Genomic DNA, 23,258 nt, shown 5'->3' on the forward strand with positions numbered 1-23,258 from the left:
GCCTCCCTAATTCATTGATTCTTTATTGGATTAATCAAGGTGTTTATTGTCTGAGCAATATTCCTCTAGTCTGTAGGCTTGAATGTTTTCTTCAATTGCAATCAATGTAATGCTGCCATTACATTGAATCACACTTGATCTAGATTGATATTAATGTAAACAAAATTTGATCCTAGTTATAGTGGTATTAAATGTGCCTCCTTTTTTTAGTTTTCTTTGAATTGCAGCCCAAACATCAATAGTACTTCAGAGTATGATATAGCTTTTACATTATGACTTCAGCATTACAAATCATGTAATAAGCATAACTTTAAGCACGCATGAAAGAAAAAACATTGCATTGAAATGAAGCGTTCTGTCATTTAGATTTATTTTCATGCACTTATTTAGAAACTATTTTTTAGTTACTCATTGTCGGTTTTAAACTTCTTTGCTGACTTTTTTTGTATAAATATAACAGTATTGTTTAATAAAACTTAATAATAAATGTAAAAAATGTTTAATGATTTAATGTTTTGTAGTAGTTGTGTATCTGAAAAATTCAATGATGATTTCATGCTATAGTATCATGTGCGTAACATAAAACTGCTCTTTATTTTCATTGAGATAGATAAAAATATCTTCATGAACTCCTGCAAAGATCTTGTTGGGTAAGTGACACCATGGTGTCACCATTACAATCCAATCTCTTTGATATGATAAGCCAATCTGATCTGATTTAAACTGTTATCGACCAATTTATTGTAATCAGGTTTGAATATACGCCTGCCTTTTCAAGATCTTTATATCATCATATGTAGCCTAATAAAGCTATTCAGTTATTAGGTTATTTTATCCCACCTATTGTAAAAATTAATACTAGCTTGACTTGCACTTTAGAATTCCAAATCATCTTTATTTTTTAATAAATACTTCAACCAAAAATAACAAATCATACAAGGGTGAATCAAATATGAATGGTAATTTTGTTTAATAAATTTATTGTTTAATAATATATACAGTTCATACCTTCATCATTAACTATATAGTCCCTGCACAATTTACCCACCTTTGCCAATGATTTGAAAGCTTGAATATTCCTTGTTCATAAAAACTTTGAGGACGAGTTGTCAATCAATTGCACACGCACTCCTACAAGTGCGTGTATCTTCATTGTTTTCAAATTGTTTCCCTCCAAGTGATTCTTTCAAGGGCACAAACAAAAAATAGTCACAAGGGGACAAATCTGGACTGTCGGGAGGGCAGTCAAGGGTTTCTTAGTGCATTTTTTCCAATTTATCCCTTGTCAAAATTGCGGTGTGCGACCTGGCACTGTCATGGAGAAATATGACATCTCTGATAGACATACCCTGTCTTGTTTCGGTAGGTGGCTTTTGTTGATTGTAGCAGCTGGCAATAGTAAGCCGCATTCACCGTTCATTGATTGTGTAGAAAATCGATGAGTAAAACTCACCTTGAGTTAAAAATAAATAGTTGCAAGAACTTTTCCGGCTGACAGATAGGTGTTGGTCTTCACTGGGCAGTCCTCATCCTCCTTCGCCACTCCTTACTCACCATTTTTGACCCCCGGAGTATAATGATGGTCCTGCGTCTCATCACATGTGACAGTGCATCTGAAAAAAATCGTCCTGTTCTTGCCAAAATTGATTCAGAAGTCTCTTACAGATCTTCAGCCTGACCTGTTTTTGATTTTTGGTGAACAACCTCGAAACCCATTGAGCACTAATTTTTCTAAAACCAAGATGATTAGGGATAATGGTTTGAGCACTCCCATAGCTGATACCAACTTCTGATGCAGTTCTGTTCAACAGTGAACTGGCGATCACCTTCGATAAGCTCTTGAATGGCTTGATGTTGTTAGCTGAGAAACTTGACCTTGGGTGTCAGTCATAACTTTCATTTTCTACACTTTCTCGCTTGCCTTAAATTGTCTCACTCACATATACACTCAGCTCTGGGACAGTGTAGCATCCCCAAACTGTACCTTTAAATGAGTTAGATTTCTGCGGGTTTAACACCTTCATTTGTTAAAAACTTTCTATCTAATTATACATTGTGCAAATTGGGGACAGAACCTCTTGCTTTTTCATAACTGTACTGACAACAGAACAGAGTGGAGAAGCTAACCAAGCTGGTTCTCTTCTCTAACACACTGAACATTAACCCCCCATTCCATCATCCAGCTCTGTACTGCTTGCTGTGTAGAATAGCAAAATTACTGTTTAAATCTGATTCACCCTTGTAACATACCTGGCTGTAAAAATGTTTACTTCTTCTTTGTTTTGTGAATTTCCTTGAAATACAGAATAAGGCACATGTTGAAAAATGCATGATAATGAAACAGTCTCATTGGCAGGCTGTCAGATGTTTTAAAATTGTCAGGTATATGTTAAGGCAGATATCAATTAGTTCTCCATCTTTGTGCTCTTCTTTAGCCGAACATAACTTCTTCATCTCGTTGTGTCTGATAACATACTAGTTCTTTTTCTTTCTCATCTTCTTGACCCTTCTGTGATTCTTTTATCATGTAGTCCCTTCTAAATATATCCCCGATCAATGATATTTTCCTTTTTGTAATAACTTTCAACATACTTCTTTATTTCTCACTCTCCAAGTACCTTTCCAGTTCTTTCACTTTTACTCCATTTTATTTTCTCCATTTTTTACCATAACTTTTCAAAACTTTCAAGATATTGCTATTATTTTTTTTGTTGATCCGTGCTTCTCCTCTGCAAATCACCTTCCACAAAACATATGAACCTTAACTACAGGGTCAATTAAAAAAAACTCCAAAAGTGAAATTTCGCCGTTTTTCATGTTCAACTTTGTTGGTTAAATTTAATTGGATCGGTGAATAAACCGCTGGACCAGTCTTTTACCTTGAGAAAATCTGAATAAATTGCTTTTTGTTTCATCCAGTAGGTTTTTAATGTTAACGCTTATAAAGACAAAAATAGGTGTGCGCACCATAAATAAATGGCTGCCACAGGTATACTGCTTAAATAAAAATAAAAAAAAATAATAATTTTTTTAAAAAACAAAACTGAAACAAGTGGGTAGTAAGTTTCAATATTTTTTTTGAATTGGTTAAGCTACCTGCTTATGTTTTTTGAGACACTTCAAATGGATTGACCCTTATTAGAAATATCATTACCCAAAATTCATTTATGGTCATGAAATAGGACTACATTAAAAGAAAAAATTTTTGAGAATTTTCATTAATCACCATTATTAACTCAGTATCAAAATTTATAGTTTAAAGTAATTTTTAGGCTAATCTGTTTAAGTAAATGTATCTTAAAACTAAAGTTATATTTCGTCTTTTAACCCAGTTATCTCCAATCTTATTTGATTGCTTACCCCCTAAGACAAAAATAATTATAAGTTGTACCCCATTTAATATAATGTAATATATTTTTCCAAAGTCAATACCCACATTCCTTGTACTAATATACAAATTAAATTTTTAACTTCTGTGTTATTTATATCTTAAAAAGTTTTAATTTTTAAAAATAGAAAAAAAAAGAATTTTATAAATTTGAATGTATTTAAATGTGGAATGTAGTTTGATACAAACAGTTTAAAGTAAAATAAATGCAACTGAAGATGTGGGATTCCACAAAATCCTTTTTTATAAAATATGAAATAAGGTGTCATCTTATTTAATCTATATTTCTGTACTTGTGTGGATCAATTTGGTTTATAACATGTGTCGTTCTGAGTACGCATGCGCTAGTCACAATCAAATTATTTATTTATTTTAAACAATATATATACATTTAAATTTAATTACAATTTAAATTTTGAATTAGAATTTAATGTGAGCAATGTGATTGTATTTGTTTAGTAATATCAGAAAAATCTGGTTTGATGCCCTCAGTTAATATGGAATTAGAAGATCTGGTTCTAATTATAATTTATTTTTGTATTTGGTTTTAATTGTCCTCAATACAGAAGATGTTATTTCACAATAGGTGTTTAGAACCAAATTTTAGGATTGCATTCATCGCTGTGCTTATTAAATCTGGATATTTGGTTTTCAATCCCATCCTCCTTCTATGAAGAGATTTTCCTTTAAATTTGGACTCATTTTTTTACTCTCATGTCAATTAACTGTTCTTGAGCTGGAATCAAAAGATGATCTACTTTTACATTTTCAGCAAATGGGTTCATGACCCATTCGAAACTCTTGTTTTAATACTTGGAATGTCTGTAAATAGGTTTCAAAATTCTCTATCTCCAAATTTTTTAAATGTGTAGATAAAAGACTTAATTTGTTTCACATTTAGTTCATTTTCAGTAGCAAAATCACACAATGATGGAAACATTTCTAAAGATCCCTTTTCTAAATTCTCCCTCTACATCATAATTTTCTTTTGAAATGCAGTTACTTTCTCAGTCATTGTTAAAATACAACCTTTTCCTTGAAGAGACAAATTGAGCATGTTTAGTTGTTTGAAAATATCAGCCAAGTAACATACTAACTACTAACAACAGCCATTTATCGTCACTGAAAAGTAAGCAAACTTTGAACTCTTATCTTTGTCCAAAAGAAAACTGTGTAATTCATCGTTTAGTTTGACAACTAGTTTTAGCACAGTCCCATGACATGTGCATGCGCTTTAAAGCTAGTGTGTTTATGATGAGCTCCCCAGGTACTAGTGAAACCAGACACAGCGATCAATGAGAGAACCTCGCACTCACATGATATACAATCATATACTTGCAAATAATCATGCCTACTTCTTTGGGTTACTCCCAAGAATCATTTTGTATAACCACTTTGGTAACCACTGTTTTAACCTGTACATTATTTTGTATATGATTTATTTTAAAATTTTATAATTATGGTATTAATCGTATTTTTATTTTGTTTTAGTTTGGGTAGTACAAGATTTTTTAAGGTAGCTCGTGCGAAAAGTCAAGAAGGTTTGGTGGTTGTTAAAGTATTTGCAATACATGATCCAACTTTACCTCTTACTACGTATAAGGATCGTGTTGAAGAAATACGCTTGAAACTTGGCCCTGCAATTAACTGTTTGCCATTTCAGAAAGCTATTGTAAGAAGATTGATTTTCTAAAAATATTTTAATTTATTAATAATTTTTATGTTTTGTTCAGTGTATTCATGAAGTTTTAGCAAGAACTGTCAGTTTTTTCTATTATTCATTTTTACCCGTTATGAAGAAAAAATCTGAAACAAACATTTTTTAAAACACTTTTCTGATGATTCAATTTTGTTACCAATATTTACTAAATTGTTTATTTGTATTGGTAAAAATAAACTGTAATTTGGTAAATTTTTAGTTTGTATTTATTGAAAACCATTATAAGGCCAGGAATGTTAACAATATTTTGTTTTATACAAAAAAGAAGTGATTGAATGTTTTTAATTGATCTGAATTACAAAAAAAAAAAAATATTCATTTCATTTTTTGGGATACCAATAGTAAAATCAAGTAATACATTAGATTCCCAGTTATCCAAACCCAGCCTAACTAAGGCTCAGGTTGTGAAAAACAACTGAAAAAATAATTTAAAAAAATTATCTACATTGAAAAACGTTTTAACTTAAAAAATTCACTTGAAGGGATGAAATAGATAAAAACATGCTGGTATGGATTAATTTCTAATGATGAAGAACAGATGTTCACTAATCAGAAAGTAGTGGTTACTGTATTATGAAAAAAATAAGCAAAAAGTCGATACATTTGTGGATTTAAACATTCCAGATGATGACAATGGTGCTGAAGATGCGCTCAGAGGTAAGAGATTTCTGGTGTATTTTTGAAGAATTAAAGAAATTCATAAATTCTTAAGAAAGTTATTTAAAGAATTTCTTATCTCTTAAGATTAGCATTTTTTAAAAGATTTCTGGTATATTTAAAAAAAAATTCATTCTTTAAGACTGTGCTTTCCACATTTTAGTCCCAATTTAAATACTGCAGACTGGATTTCTCGGATCTGTACTTATTCTCATTTCAAGTTTGATTACAGTTCATTAAACAAAATTATATATCATCCTCTCATATTTTATTATAATTAAATGATGGCATGACATAGCTGCAACTATGGTGGAGAAGATCCAAAAAATATTTCCAGTTTTTGTTTTGCTTTTAAAAATTTTGAAATTATTAGAATAAAAATTATATTTTTGGTAGGCCTGATTATTATTACATTTAAGACTATAATGTCTGTTTATATACATGTAATAAATGGATTCCTCTATAAAAATGCTATTTCTTTATGAATTAACCTTATTCTGTATATTGGCTATAAATTAATTAATCTTGGTTATCTGAATTTGCTTTGTTCCCATCATTTTGATGTACTGGGAATTGACTGTATTTCAAATGTAATTTATTATAGTCACCATTTCTTCTGTTAAGGAATGCCAGTAGAAAAGTGTATTGAACCAAAAATATTAATCACTATTAAAACTAAAAAACAACACTAAAGAAAAGTTTATATTTTTATTAATGCAATCAGATATAAAAATCATAAAAGTGTTCAAAAAGTAATAAGAATTTTTGTTTTTTTGAAAGAATTTTATTTATGCATCTATATTAACATTATCCCCTTCAAAATAGTTCCCATTAGATATTATACACATATGCCAGCGCTTCTTCCAATCCCCGAAACACTTTTGGAATTCAGTCTTTGAAATAGTGTTTAGCTCTTTCAGCTATCCGCTTGTAATCTCATCTATGCTTGTAAAATGACTGCTCTTTAATGTTCTCTTTATTTTTGAGAATAGAAAAAAGTCACATGGGCCCATGTCTGGCGAATATGGAGGCTGGTGTATCATTACAGTGTTGTTTTTGGCTAAAAATTGACAAACAAGCAATGAAGTATGTGCAGGCGCATTATCATGATGCAAAAGCTGTGAGTTGTTTCACCACAAATCCGCGTGTTTTTTTCAGATTGCTTCACGCAAACGGTGTTGTTGAACTTGTAGGTAATACTCCTTATTGATCGTTTGACCTTGTTGCAAGAACTCATGATTCACTATGCTGTTAAAATCGCAGAACATGGTGAGCATAATCTTCACATTTGATTGTACTTGTCGAGCTTTTTTTTGGTCTTGGTGATCCAGAATGACTCCAATGGGACGATTGAGCCTTAGTTTTGACATCATATCTGTAAACCCATGTTTCATCACCTGTTATGATATATTTCAGTAGTTCTGCATTGTTGTTGGCTTCATTTAGCGACTCCTGAGCAACTTCCATTCATCGCTAATTTTGTTCGAAATTCAATAATTTTGGAACAGATTTTGCTGTCACATGTTTTATACCCAAAACATCCGAAAAGATTTCATGGCAGAGCCAATTGATATCTCAACATCATCAGTGACTTCTCTGATTGTGATTCGGCGATCATTCATAATCATTTCTTTCACTGTTTCCACGTTTTCATAGATTGTTGATGTGCTGGAACATCCAGGGCGCTCGTCATCTCCAACATCTTCACAACCTTCTTGAAAATGCTTATACCATTCGTAAGTCCTTGCTTTACTCATAGCAGACTCACCAAAAGCAATATTTAACATTTTTAAAACATTGTTACATTTTATTCCATTTTTATTCCACAAATAAAATATCGCCGATTGTACCAAAACACGTGTTATCCTTTTGACAGCTGACAACAGACTAAACTTCCAATATGGCTAAAAATATGTAGATACTTTTCAGACATGTTTACCGATTCAACAACGAAAAAATCTCAAGAATCGGGCTAATACAACCCGCAGAATTTCAAAATTCTCATTACTTTTTGAACACATCTCTTAAACAACAGTAATCAAAACTGTGAAGTCTCATTGAATTCATTTAATGCTGTCAAATTCTGTTTCTATAAAATAATATTTAATTTAAAGTTTGTTTTAAGTAACATTACATTATCAGTTTATAATATTTTTATTTTATATTCACTGAGCAGTTTAGTATAACTATATTTTTATTTTTGAAGTGATTTCAAAGATAAAATTTACTCTCAAATATATATTATTATTATTATCTTTTATGACTGCATAGGATCACTTTAGTTAGTCCATTATCGAAGTCTCTTATGGGACTGTTTAGGGCCTTGTGGTCTCCCAGTACTTTTTCATACATTCCAATCTTTGTGCCCTTTCTAGTGTTGAAAATGTTCGTGTTGTGAGTGTGAGAGCAAGTGTTTCTGTTCTTGATTAATTTTATCTTATTTGTGGTGTCTTCTGGTGTAAGCCAATTTCTTTCAGATCCTCTTTTATTTCTCTGATCCATCTGCATCCTGTCTTGGTGTTTTTGAGTCAAGATTGTACTGTACTAGCTGTTTCAGAAGGTTTGAATCCTGTATCCTCATGATATGTCCAAAGAATCCTAGTCTCCTCTTACACATGGTGTCAGATAGGTTCTAATTGTATATTACTTTGTTGGGCACAATCTTCCACTGCCCGTTTTTCTGGTACCTTTTATTAATGTAGGTTCTTCCAATTCTTCTTTCGATTTTCTGGAGTCTGTCTCTCTTTGATTTTTCGTTCAGGTGGAAGAGTTTTTCTGCTGCATATGTGGCTTCTGGTTTTATAACTGTGTTGTAGTGTCTTATTTTTGCGTTTCATAATAGGTATTTTTTATTGTAAGTGTACCGGGTTCATTTTTGAGCCTTAGTAAGTTTGTTTCTTCTTATTTGGAATGAGGGTTTTTCATTAAGCTTATTATTTCCTGAAAGTATTTAAATTGTGTTACTATTTTGATTTTATGTTGGTTTTTGGAGCATAATTTCTGTCTTTTCAAATGATATTTTTAGGCCAGTTTTATGTGCAATTTTTTGAAGTTTTGATACGTGTGATTTAGCTTTGTCAATGTCATTTGCTAACAGTGCCAAGTCGTCGCGAAACCAAAACAGTTTGTTTTGATTTTTAAGGCTATTTTTACTTTTGGGAGACATTTTTTGTGCCATTACCTCACTACCATTTCTAGAATGCTGTGATATATAATAATAATAATAATAATAATAGCGGTGAGAGGCCGTCGCCTTGGGACAGTTCTGTTTTGATCTCAAATGGTTCGAAGAGCTCGCCTCTGAATTTTACCTGTGACTTATTGTTTGTGAGGGTCAGTTTTATCATGTTTATTAATTTGGTATGTAGTCTGAGGTATCCAAGAATTTTTAGTAGGGATTCTCTGTGGATGTTGTCATAAGCTTTCTTGAAATTTACAAATATTATCACTGTGCTTCTGTTTCTTTTTCTGTTGTAATCCATTATTAGCTTGAGACTCATGATCTGGTCTGGACAGCTCCTCCAGGGTCTGAAACCTCCCTGGTATTCACCTAGTTCCTTCTCGAGTTGTGAATCAATCCTGTTGAGGATTATTCTTGAAAGAATTTTATATATTGTCTCTAGGAGTGAAATAATTGTTACAGTCTGTTTTGTTTCTTTTTTTATGTAGCGAATGGTTGATGGCTGTCATCCAGTGTTCTAGTAGTTTTTCTTTGATCTAGATGTTAACAAGCTTTTGAAGAAGGGCAGTTTTTGCTGATCCTCCTGCTTGTTTCCAGTTGTTTAGTAAAAGTCTGATCTTCTCCTGCTGGTTTGTAATTCTTCATCTCACCCAGTGCTTGGTAGACTTCTTTTATTGTGGGAGGGTTGATGTTTTCTGGTGGTGTTGTTGTTGGAGTGATGGTGTTTAAATTTTGGAGTTCTGTCGGTTCTTCTCAATATAGGAATTTGTTGAAATATTTAACTAGGATTTCCATTGTCTTTATTGTTATGGGCTTGTTTACTGTTCATTCTTTATTAGTAGGGTTGGGGGTTCGTATTTTTGGAGCTGATTTTTTAAGGTTTTGTAGTAGTCTCAAGTGTGCCTAATTGAATTTTTCTTTTATTGACTACTTCTTTTATGGTGTCTTTTTATTCTCCTTAGGGTTTGGATGGTATCTTTTCTTTTGTTTTACTAGATTCTGTAAGGATTTTTTGATTTTTGGGATTGGTGAAATAGCCATACTTGATGTCGTTTCTCCACTGTTTTGTCACATTCACTGTTCCTCCATTGATGTTTTTTACAGGATTTTATTGGGGCTAATTCTGCAATTTGTTTAAGGTTGTTGACTATATCTTTGAGTTTATCTGTGATTGTTATTTTTTCAGTTGCTTTTTGGTAATTTTCATTCTTGTTTATTTGGGTGGAATCCATTTACCTTTATTTTTAGGTCTTGGTTTTTTTTGCTTTTTTTGGGGAGTAAATTTAATTTTAATTTTGACTACATAGTGATCTGAGCCTGTCTACTTTTACATTATAGATCTTCTTGTGGTGGTGTTTGTCTATGAAGATATCGTCTAGTTTATCATTTTCCTTTAGTGTAGTCAGGGTGTTACCAGGTTTTGAAGTTTCTCTTGAAATATGTAGATTTGGAGATTAGGTTGTGTTTTCTGCAGAGATTGATGAGTCTGTCGTTTTTGTTTGTTTTCTTTTGGGCGGGCCATTTTTCAATGATGTCACAGTATCTTTTTCTGTACCTAGTTGAGCATTGAAGTCTCCAATTAATTAACATGGTTTTTCAGGATGTTTAGGATGTAGTCAGGTCAAGTAGATCCCAGAACTTTTCTCTCTCTTTATAGTCTTTAAGAAGTTATCTTTTTTATTAGTGGGTGCATGGGCGTTTATTATAGTGTAGATTTTATTAGATGCCTCTATAGTGTTGAGATTCTTGGGAATTGTTGCATGAATTTTTGTATGGAGTTTATTATTTTGAGGCTGACTAAAAAGCCGTTCCAAGCTGTGAGATATTTTTCATCATTCTTTCCAGGTAAACCTTTGTAGAGCCTATAGATTCTATGGCACCTGGTCGGTATTTCTTATTTCTTGCAGACCCATGATGAGAATTTTGTATTGATCTATTAGGCCAGTTATTATTTCTGGTCTATCAGTCTGCATTAGCGAGTTTACATTGTGTGTGGAAATGTAGGTGATTTGCTTTGGTTTGATTTCTGACTTTGTATTTGTCTTGTTCGTATGTATAGTGTTAGGGCATACCAATGATTCTGATCACATGTTATCTTCTAAATGGCAGCCCACCGTATCTGAATGCTGTCTTCTCTGAACTCTGGTGTTTCTTGGTTCAGCTGGTGGCGTATTCCTTAAAATACCTTTCATGGTTGACTGTCAAGGGGTCACCTGTGGTGGTACTAGGTCTTTAGTTACAATTTTAGATGTGATCTAGTGAGATGAGGTTTGATGATAAATGTAGCTGTGAAGTTTATTTAGATTCAGTTCACGGGACAAATTTCTCACATTTTTTCCTGTTATATCTAGGCGCTCCTTGTGGATGCTCAATATGACTTTTGATATATTTTGGAGAAAAGTTACATAGTCTGATCTTAAACATTACGCCCTGAAATATATATATATATATATATATATATATATATATATATATATATGTACATGTAACTCTTTGAAAATTCAAAAAATTCATCAAAATATTGACCACTGTGCTAATTAAATTTTTAAAAAAAACAATTACCAGACACAGTAACTGAAAAGACCTAAAAAAAAAATACTAATAGTCGACTTTCACAGGATCCCGCATCATCAGTTGGTACGTAATTCTACAATTACATAAAAAAATGACAAAAACAAAAAAGAAATAAAAAATTTAAAACATAAACCCTATCAAAATAATAAATTTGTAACTCCACTGTCATTACAGGAATTATGTAAATTTTAAACATTATACAAATATGTTCGTTAACATTTTTGCCAACTGCTACAACTCACTATATCTTTAATTAAAACATCATCCATCTTCAAATACAACTTGTTGGTTAATCATTTCATTCTTTTGTTTAAATTTATAAATATAGTATTTTTCAAGTATCTTCATTTTTTTATTGTTATTAAAAATTTCTAAATTAATCAGCAATACCATATTTACATTGCAAAAAATGATCGTCCACGTCTCTCTTTCCATCTCTGTAAGTATTATAATGTTCCATAAACCTCTTTTTAAAGGATATGTTAGTTTTACCAATATAAATGTTATTAATTCATTACATATAATTTAATATATTCCCCTTAAATTCTCTCCATCATTATTATTATTATTTTTATTACTCTTCCTTAAATATTTTATAATATGATTATTTAGTTTATATGATTTTTTACTTTTATCATAAACATTAGTAATTTTTTCTATTATTTTATGTGTATAATTGTATTCTAAGAAAAAAATGTTACTAATTTTCATGTTTTTTCTTGTTGAAATTTTGTAAAACTATCATGGTTTTTATACTGTGTTTTTTATATACTTTTTCTACAATTCATTGAAATCATTAAATACTGCTTTGTTTTATACTTATATTTCTTTTTTGAGATTATTTTCATTGTTCTTCATATAATGTACAGTTCTAAAAATAGGTTTTTATACGTACCAATTTTTTGTGACCTGGGTAATTAGAATTTACATGTATTGTAATACTATTCATTTTGGGTTTTCTATAAATTGATTGTTTCTATGATATTGCTTCTGTTTATTTCAGTCTCAATATCTACAAAATTTATTTTACTGTTCTTATCCATTTCGCATGTAAATTTTAAATTTTCATTATAATTATTAAGTTTATTTAAAATGATCAAATGTTCATTATTTATAACTGGATTATATATGATTAAAATATCATCTACATATCTTATCCATAATAGTACTTGGTGTGTACTCAATATACCATGAACTATAATATTTTCAAAATATTGTATAAAAATCTCAGACATAATTCCAGGAATAGGTGAACCCATAGGTAATCCTTTTGTTTGTGAAAAACGTTCATTCTTATATTCAAAATAATTTTGAAAACAAATATTCCTCACAATGGTGATCAATGCATTAGTATATTCTGGGGGTTTCCTTTAAATTATTTTTTATTATTTTGGTTGTTTTATCAACTGGTATTACTGACCACTTTAGTGTCAGAGATAGCTTTAATAGAATTTAACTTATCTATGACTTTGTAACCATTTTTAACGCAATGTTTATTCAATGAAATTTTCAAGTTTTCTAATTCTTTTTTGTTTTTGTTAATTTTTTATGTAATTGTAGAATTATGTATTGACTGTTGATGCAGAATCCTGCGAAAGTTGACTATTAGTAATAGTTTTTTTAGGTCTTTTCTGTTCTGTGTTTGGTTAAGTTGTTTTTTGAATATATATGTATATGTATTGTGGTTTCATAATATGAAAGGATTGTATGACAAATCAAGACATTATTGTTAAAAAAAATAATTTTATTTGAGAATATATTTTGAATATGTAATTATTTGTATGATTTTGTTCTTTTCTGAGAGGAAAGCACTCTTCAACATTTTTTTCATTTTCCCAATAGTATGTCATACTTAAGTTATTTATTAATTTGTGTTCAGATGCATGTGAGCAATCTATAAACTGTTGTAATTAGTGGTTGGGTTAAACACTTAAAAGTAATACCAACTGATGACAACTTGCATGTTAAATAGTAGCAAAACATGGAACATTATGATCGGGCCAAGAGGACCTTAAAAAACAATTATTTAAACAACTATAGCCAGCCTGTCTAGTCAGATCTTGGACCCTTGGTGCTCCGGTCAGCCCAGGCAAATCCCAGAGCTAACTCAGGGCTCCTTGGGAACAAGGGGCCTACCCCATGGCCACAGAGCTCACTGTCACTATTCCCATCTACCCAGAGGGCTCCATTCCCTGGACCTCCACACTGTATATTATCCTCATGGTTGTGAGAATAATATTGATAAATAACAATTATTGTATTCTGGCTTTATAGAAACCCGAAAAAGAAACTATATTACAAAATATAGAATAATTGTAACTTATTTTTTTTAACCTCCGTATCCGCAGTTAAGCAATTTTTTCCGCAGAGAATGAGATGATGCTTTGTAGCATGTGTGAAAAATGCCATGCCTGACCGGGATTCAAACCCAGGATCTCCGGGTGAAAGACTGAGACACTACCACTCACGTAACAGAGGCGGCTAGAATAATAGTAATTATGGTAACTAAATTACACACACCTCTGATAACGAAAAATTCGTAACTTATTTCTTTGCCATGGTGGCAGAAATATAATAATGAACTAAAAGAATTAATCTGTTTTTCCCTAATGAATATCTTTAATTGATAACTTCACCCTCCTTGGGGATGAAGTTATAATGAATATTTTTAATATCTTAACCTTTAATGGATCTAGGGCCTCGCTCAATGGCTTAAAACCTTCCCTGGGATAACATGAATGTATCCTGCAAACTTGAAAGTAATCATCCAATTGGTTCTCACGTGATGCAATAACAAACAAAGATAAACTTTATATATGAGGGCTCTCTCTCTTTTTCCTGTTTAGCCTCCGGTAACTACCGTTTAGATAATTCTTCAGAGGATGAATGAGGATGATATGTATGAGTGTAAATGAAGTGTAGTCTTGTACATTCTCAGTTCGACCATTCCTGAGATGTGTGGTTAATTGAAACCCAACCACCAAAGAACACCGGTTTCCACGATCTAGTATTCAAAACCGTGTAAAAATAACTGGCTTTAGTAGGACTTGAACGCTGTAACTCTTGACTTTCCGAATCAGCTGATTTGGGAAGACGCGTTAACCACTAGACCAACCTGATGGGTTTTATATATGAGGGCTATTCAGAAAGTAAGGAACGTTTCCACCTGACGCCGCCAGGCGCATGCCAATCGCGAATATATTGGTGTGCTCGTGCTCGGCACCTCAGTCAGCGTCTAGCTGTGACAACGGGAATATCTCCGCACTGCCCATTTTTTTTATATACAAATTTGAAATGTGTGCTGCAATCGAAAATCCTGCCAGTTGTGAGGTGCGGTCTGTGATTCAGTTTTTGTTGGCAAAAAACTTAAAACCAATAGAAATTCATCGGGAACTGTGTGAAGTGTACGGGAACAACGTAATGAGTGAAAGTTCTGTCAGGAAGTGGTGCATTCAGTTTAAAAATGGCCGAACAAACGTTCACGATAAAAATATGAGTGGACGTCTGAGCATTGTGACTGACGATCTGGTCTCCAAAGTTGACGAAAAGATTCGTGAAAACCGCTGTTTCACAATTACTGAGCTTTCTCCATGTTTCCCAGAAGTTTCACGGACTTTATTGTTTGAAATTGTTTCACAGAAGCTAGGCTACCACAAATTTTGTGCAAGATGGGTACCAAAAATGCTTACAGATCACCATAAAGAACAACGAATGGGGACAGCTTTGACGTTTTTGGAGGCCTACACAGTCAAGGAGATGCACTACTGGATCGAATCGTAACAGGAGACGAAACTGGGTGAAACATGTGAATTGTGAGACAAAATTACAGTCCATGGAGGGGGGGCACACAATTTCCCCCAAAAAACCAAGGATATGTCTGCAAACTTTGTCGGCAAGGAAGATCATGGCAACAGTGTTCTGAGACAGGCAAGGTGTTCTTCTTATTGATTTTCTCGAGCATGGTGCAACAATAAACTCTGAACGGTACTGCCAGACATTGCAAAACCTTAGGAGAGCTGTCCAAAACAGGCGCCGAGGAAAATTGTCATCCAAAATTTTGCTTTTGCATGACAATGCCCGACCTCACATGGCAAACCGTACGCAAGAACTCTTGAACTCGTTAAACTGGGAAGTTTTCCTCATCCCCCCTACAGTCCAGATCTTGCTGCAAGTGATTTTCACTTGTTCCCGAAAATGAAGACCTGGCTAGCAACACAGCGTTTTGATGACGATGAGGAGCTTCAAGTACGCGTCACTGAGTGGTTGAGATCACAGGCGGCAGAATTCTATGACACAGGAATTTCAAAGCGTGTCCACTGCTATGATAAGTGTCTGAATTTGTATGGTGATTATGTTGAAAAGTTGTATTTTAGTCCCTCTTTCACATGTATATAATAAAAAGTTTTTCTTGTGCTTGGTTTTTTAAAATTACAAAACGTTCCTTACTTTCTGAATAGCCCTCGTATATCCATTTCAAATAACTGTGATCTGTTAGATCGAGAATATACTTGATGCATGCAAAAGTTAGTCTTCAACTACTAACAAATACCGTGTTTGAATTTTGAAAATTGGACAATTGTTTGCAGAGATATTATAAGAGCAAAAGCACCTCATTGTACCTCCCAAAACAGCGCCTCAGGGGCACCTCATTTCTTACCAGTTGATGATGATTGGTCTCCCAATCCCATGAGGTGCTCGCATACTTCACACGCAATCCCCACGAAAAGCCCATTATTGTTAAACAGACATTTTCTTATTTTATTTAATGTAAATTTAATTTATTATTTTTGTAATATTATACATTTGATTGATTCAAATAATTCAGTTCAAACCCAGCTCACATAGTGATAAGAGACTCATAGTTCATCAATTCAATTCATTAAAGTTTGTGCTTCAATTGGAAAATTTCCACTACTACATATTTAAATACAATGAAATCTGTACAAAATTGAAATCAACAAGATCAGATTTTTTTTCCATTTTGTACAGATTTCCGTTTTATCCAGTTACGACGGTAATGATGCACATACTGTGTACTGTTTGTGCCAAGTAATAATGTGCTATGCTAAGAATACACAGCAATTTACCTATGCTGTAATCTACTACAATAATGTATACAATTTATTAAAATAAATCAATTGGTAGGCTTATCAGATATTTTTATTATACAATTAACATTACATTAATTAACTATAAAAATACAATTTTTGAAAAGTAGAGTATGTATGAGTAAGTTACATTTTTATCATGATTATTTGTGTGATTTCCACATGACAACCGATGTTTCCTTTTTCTTTCTTTTTCTGTTTAACCTCTGGAAATTACCGTTCAGATATTACTTCAGAGGATGATATGTATGAGTGTAAATGAAGTGTAGTCTTGTACAGTCTCAGTTCGACCATTCCTAAGATTTGTGGTTAATTGAAACCCAACCACCAAAGAACACCAGTATCCACTATCTAGTATTCAAATCCGTATAAAAGTAACTGTCTTTACTAAGACTTGAATGCTGGAACTCTCAACTTCCAAATCAGCTGATTTGTGAAGACGCGTTCACCACTAGATCAGCCCGGCGACAATGTTACCTGCTTTGTCTTTTCTTTAACAGCACGTTGTTAGAAAGAAATATATGCTGTACAGAAATATTCCAACATAGACAAATTGTGACATAGTAAACAGTGACATTATTTTTGTAGAATGTGTATGGCGCCACTGCAGCTGTTCCCTGCTTGTGTGTTCAACCGCCAATTTATGTACATCTGTTGTAGCTTTCTTATAGACTACTGTCATTTTTAATCACCTTTTAAAAATTGTGAAACAATAGCTAATTTTCCTTCTGTAATATTCATAGTTTATGTATTATTTATACAATATATTTTCCATGTTCTGTCTTGGGCTCTGGTAGTCCTTTCTCAGTCTTCCTCATAGATTATGGAGAACGTGCACATGTTTTTTTTTTTTCATTTAATACCAGGCTATTTTCAGTGCAGTATGTTTTGGTTGTGTTGTAGAGATGCTTGCATATCAGTATTTAGCTGGGATATTTTCTTGTTACCTTATGTTAAGACTGTATCATCAGTGTACATGACCACCTGATACAGATTTTTCAGACAGTGTGGTTGGTCATTTGTGAGGAGAAAGATGGCCACTCTAAGCAGAACTTTGTGGCAGTCTGTTGACTGATAGACATTATGACTGCACTTTAAGTAGTATTTTATTCGCTGTGTGTTTCATTTCTACGAGCTGCCTCCTGTCAGTAAGGTTTGCTGCTCTTCCTGTGATTCCAAATTCCCTAATTTTGTTTTATCCACAGGCCATGATCTATGCATTCAAAGGCCTTACTAAGGTCCAGGAATAAACTTGTAACATTGCATCCTTCTGCTATATGTTTATGTCTACTCTATAAGCTGAGTGATTGCAGTCGATGCTGATCTACCTTTTATGAAGCTGTGTTGTTGATCAGTAAGCAAGCAGTTGTTTCCCAAGTGGGCCAGAAGTCTTATCAGAACTATTTTTTTCTTCTGTTTTTGAGAACGTAGGAATGAAAGAGATGGTAGCTGTTTGCATCTGTAGTTGGGCCACTTTTGTATTTAGGGTGTACTTTTGAAATTTTTAGTTGTGTTCGGAAGTTATTTTTACATGAATTTGATTACTAGATCGCGGATACCGGTGTTCTTTGGTGGTTGGGTTTCAATTAACCACACATTTCAGGAATGGTCGAACTGAGAATGTACAAGACTACACTTCATTTACACTCATACATATCATCCTCATTCATCCTCTGAAGAATTATCTAAACGGTAGTTACCGGAGGCTAAACAGGAAAAAGAAAGAAAGAAAGAAATAAAAGTTGTGTTTGGAATAGACTTTGCTTGAAAAATTTGTTTACTATTTTTGTCAGTGGTTTGATGATGATTTCTTCTCTGCAAGTTTTTGTCATGTTTGTGGAGATGTAGTCTACACTAGTAGAGATTTTAAGCTTGAGACTGAATAATTTTTCGTACTTCTGGGGTGGTGGATTATAGTTTAAGGTAATGCCTGGCAGTAGGCTGTTGGTTTTGCCTGAACTGGAGTTGGCCTGGTGCTATGGATCCTTGGTTTGCATCCCTCAAACTACTGTTAGCAGTTTTAGTAAAAAACATATTTAGGTGATTTGCTACTGCTTCAGGATCTAAGCAATGCCCCTCTTCTCTGAAGGATGAGTCCTCTGATAAAGTTACCCTTTGCCTTCTGTTCTGTATTTATAATGGCTACAATGCTTTGGACTTGTTTTCAACTTTTTCTATGTGTATTATTTGTTCCCTTATTAGTTTTTTCACCTTTGAGTCATATGCCTTTTTCTTTATTGCAGCTCTTCTTTTGTCTTTTACACTACCTGTGTACTGTTCTTATTCTAGTGCCTGGATTATGTATGCCTTAATGACTCACTTTCCTCATCCTAGCTGTTTTTGTAAAGTTTTTCTTTATGAGCATTTTGTACCAAGGTGGGATTGAAAGCAAATTGAAAAATATTTACAAGATATTGTGGCCAAGGTCAACAGATTTTGCATTTTTTACCTCCTGCTACTCTTCTTTCTTAAAAACAACCTTTCTCAGGTGTTCCACAGTATGATTGTTGATGTGCCTTTTTTTCTTTATAGTTTATTTATGTCTTTTTATGGACTGTAATCATCTGGGCAGTGTGGTCAGATTGGTCTGTGCAGAGTACTTCTACTTCTGTATTATTTTGTCCAGAATTTGTGCATACCCAGTCTATAGATTTTTGTTATGTGCTTGTGACCATTTTTGGTAGTATGCTCAGTCTCATAATATCATAACTGAGCAGGTTTTCCAGAAGTTTAGTACTGTCATGGTTTTTTTTTTGGCTTACATTGTCAATGTATATATATATTTTATGTTTTAATGTGAATATATGTTTATTTGTTATTGTAACTCTAATAAAAATTAACAAATTTTATTTTTCATAAACTTGTGTGCAAGTTGGTGTTTTTATTCAATAAAGTGAAATTGAAAAAAAATTAATTATCATTGAATCTTTTCTAGATAAAGTAAATAAAAACTTAACTAAAAGTTTTTTTGTTATATAATAATATCCTCAAAGTTAATTGGTAAATTATATACTCATACGGCTGAGATTTATTGTAAACAATGGAAGATAGTTTCTTTATATTACATATTAAAACATTTGTTTAGAACAATCTATATAATATGCTGTATAATATGTAATGTAATATATAATTATGTAATATACTACATATTATGTTATATAATATGCTGCTTGATTTTGTATTCTTATGCGTGTCATCATGAACAGATATGTCATCAACAACTGAAAACACCTTAGCTGTCTCTGTGACTAAAGGAAGGTTGTCTAAGAAAAGAACAAGACTCAAATAGTTTCTTTTCACTGTCTCATATCTGACATTCAAGGGTATATTTATGTAGTATTTAAAATCAGCAGAAATTATTTGTTATGTTTTGGTTTAATCATTTCTACAGTGAACTCAATCCACTTATGATGTCAGCAGGGCTTTTTTTCTTTGGAAAGTTAAATTTTCATCACAACAGAGCAATTTAAAAACCCTCGGTTTAATACTGTAGTATACATTATCATTAGCAGTTATAGTTGCAGAACTGTAATTACCAATATTCAGCATTCTAGAGCTGTAATGTTGTGTTGCAGGGATTTTGTGAAAAATGCCAGAGAACTAATGTAACATCATCTTTTGTTTTCTATAACTTGTAATCAGTTCTCGTACTTTAATATTATTTTTACAAAATTTTTAGCTTTTATTTTGTTATAGTAAATTAAAACTTTTTTAAGTAGTATTAGGTTTTACAAGCTTGATGAGAAGAAATATTTTTTTCTACAGCTCTTAGTGTTATTTTGTTTATTACTCTGACTGTTATCATGAATGAAGTAATTGGAAATGATGCAACTTTGGATGAATTCTGTAAAGAATGAAGTGATGAGAATCTGAACTTGTTGAAGGTGTTAATGAAGAAGGATTCCAAAATAGACAGATTACAAATTATATTGTTACTTTATTATTTTACAACTTGTCAAAAAGTTTATTTTTTATTTCTTATGTACAAATAAGAACAAATAATGGATGTACATTAATTCAAATATCTTGGGTTAATGCATATGTTGTGTTGTTATATAAATTTAAAAAAGAAGTTTTAAAACTTAAATTCTGAATAAATATTGTATTTTTAACTAATATTTAGTATAATATATAGTTAATATATAGTTTTTAACAATGATGTTTTTAACTTTATGAGTTAGAAGTGTGAACAAAGTGTCTTGTAGTTCTTCATACATGACGTTTTGTTGTTATTCAAACATATAGTATATGTTTCATTCATACACTCTTACTTTGATTTCTACTCCATTAACAATCTCTGTCAGAAAATTTTCCCTTTTAATTTGAGCTTAATCAATTTATTTTCATTCTATCAAAATGCAATATTACATAATAATCCACATATAGTAACTTATATTCACACATATAGTAACTTTTTAATGTTCATTACATGATTTTGGCTATGATATATTGTAAAATACTACAGTACATTTTCATTCTTATGGTAGAATTGGAAAGAAAAGAATAAATAAAAATATTTCTGGATACAACAATAAACAAATACATACAGAAAATGAACATCATCCAAATCATACCTTTTAAAATCTGCACTGTAAATAAGATTGTTTTTAAAAGTGAAGATCTTTAGTAATGTAACATATACCCTGTCAAAATATTTCATTTTTATTTATTTTGCAACCGTGTAAAGAACAGTTCATAAAAATATTTCTAGGTGATTAGATGACCTCCTCTGACAGAGCATTGTAGCCTATATAGAATATGGTATAACACCATGGCAAAAGTTTTCCATCCGTAACAGCTGCACAGACTGATGTTGAATGTGGTTCTCATCAATGGCATCTTATTGTTAGTTCAGATCCTTTTATTTTTAAATACCATTCCATATGATTGAAATGTCTTACTATAAATTTGTAAGAAGTGCAGAATATTGTCTTGTATATATATTCTTATGTATAATTGTCATTTATTCTTTTGTGTAATTGTAATTTAATTTTATTAACTAAGTTGATAATGATTTTTTTCAGTTGACTGATCGGGCTGGTTATCTCTTACGTGAGTATATAAAGTATAGCTTGTATGACCGCATTTCCACTCGTCCATTTCTTCTTCCTTTAGAAAAAAAGTGGATTGCTTTTCAACTTCTTTATGGTCTTCTACAATCACATAAATTTGGTGTAAGTTATTTTGATAATATATTTATTATGTTAGTTTCATAATATGTTTAATTGATTATTTATTAAATGAAAGTACTGATTAATATAAATTTTCTTTTTTCATAGGTATGATTAAATGATTTTTTTTTTTTTAATTTAAGGTAATAGTGCCTCATAAAAGGCTGTTAGACTGATTGCAAAAAATCAGTTGTTTTTGTTCAGTCTTAAATATTAACATTAAGGAAACATCAGTGCTTTCAGAGTTGGACGACTATATATCATAGTGGATGGTAGTGATAATTTACTATATTTGTTATTCTACTGTATTTTTTTTAATCAGTATATAATAAGCTAAAATATATAATGTTACTATGAGTACCAGTTTTTACTTATTACTCAAAAGAGAACATTTATTTAAAATTCCAAATAATGTTTCTTGCAAAACGTTTTTCTAATTTTATCTGATTTCTTGTTATACATATTCTTCTCTGTAATGCATCTCCACTGAGTAAATCTCAAAAAAATTGTTGCAATAGAACTGGTATTGACTTAATTCTTGCAATAGAATCCAGCAAGGATTGAATTCCTTATTGAAAGATTTATTTATTAAAATACAGTGGACCTCCACTAATGACCTATTAGGTTCCTGAAGAGTGTAGATTGTAGGTTGTAGATTTGTTTAAGTTCCTGGGTTGTAAATAGTGCCTTCAGCATCGCACAACCATATTTTTGCATGTCTTAGGTTTGATTTTCAGCAAGGTCAACATTTTTTCATTTAACAATTTTACAAACAAATCTTTCTCATTAAAATTTGTGTAAAATCATGTCTGAGACTAGATTATAAGATCGTCTATCATTGAATTTTATTTTAGGTGAAATTAAATTACTGTATTTTAATTGAACAATCAAATACTATATTGTGCTTTACTGTATAAAAATGTGTTTCTTCACGATGAAACCAATTTTCCTTTTTTCTTCCTCTGGTATAACGTCCATGTCGTATAATTTTTCTAGTAGAGGCCTACTTCATGGACAGTAATTAACAAATGAGCTGAGTTTACATTTAAGTTTTTAATGATGTACAATTTAAATTGCCTTTTAAATCCATTAAACCACCCTTTGTTGACATGAAGATTTCTTCCATTTCAGAAGTCTCTTTAACATTTGAAATAAAAACATTGATTTTATAGTGATAGTTGCTTATTTAAGAAACACACCATTTGTAGGCATACCTCCAGTTCTCATAAAATAACCAGTTTCAGTATTATGTTAACACATCTGTACTTTTAATCACTTTTAATATTTTTGTAATTGTAAACATCAATTCATCGCTCATAATTGAGATTTAGTTAAAAGAAAAACTAAATATAAATTATAATTTCCTTGGATGACTGATTGTACATGGGGGCTTACAAAGAACTGTGTATTCTACGTGCGGAGAGCCAGATGCTATCACTTGCGGTTTCCATCTACAGTT

The 23,258-nt window shown here is 31.8% G+C and overlaps 1 protein-coding gene across 5 annotated transcripts in view; it reads left to right on the forward strand.

Annotated features, from left to right (window-relative positions):
• Positions 1-23,258, forward strand: part of Vps15 (vacuolar protein sorting 15) — a 173,388-nt gene that overhangs the window by 19,773 nt on the left and 130,357 nt on the right. For all 5 annotated transcript variants that reach the window (XM_075353770.1, XM_075353774.1, XM_075353769.1 and 2 more), the window contains exons 3-4: positions 4,880-5,060; positions 21,653-21,802. In XM_075353770.1, the coding sequence (XP_075209885.1) occupies positions 4,880-5,060; positions 21,653-21,802 (331 nt within the window). The remainder of the gene's footprint in view (positions 1-4,879; positions 5,061-21,652; positions 21,803-23,258) is intronic.

This window comes from Lycorma delicatula, chromosome 1, assembly GCF_047948215.1.
Source record: "Lycorma delicatula isolate Av1 chromosome 1, ASM4794821v1, whole genome shotgun sequence".
In the NCBI taxonomy this organism is placed as follows: domain Eukaryota; kingdom Metazoa; phylum Arthropoda; class Insecta; order Hemiptera; family Fulgoridae; genus Lycorma; species Lycorma delicatula.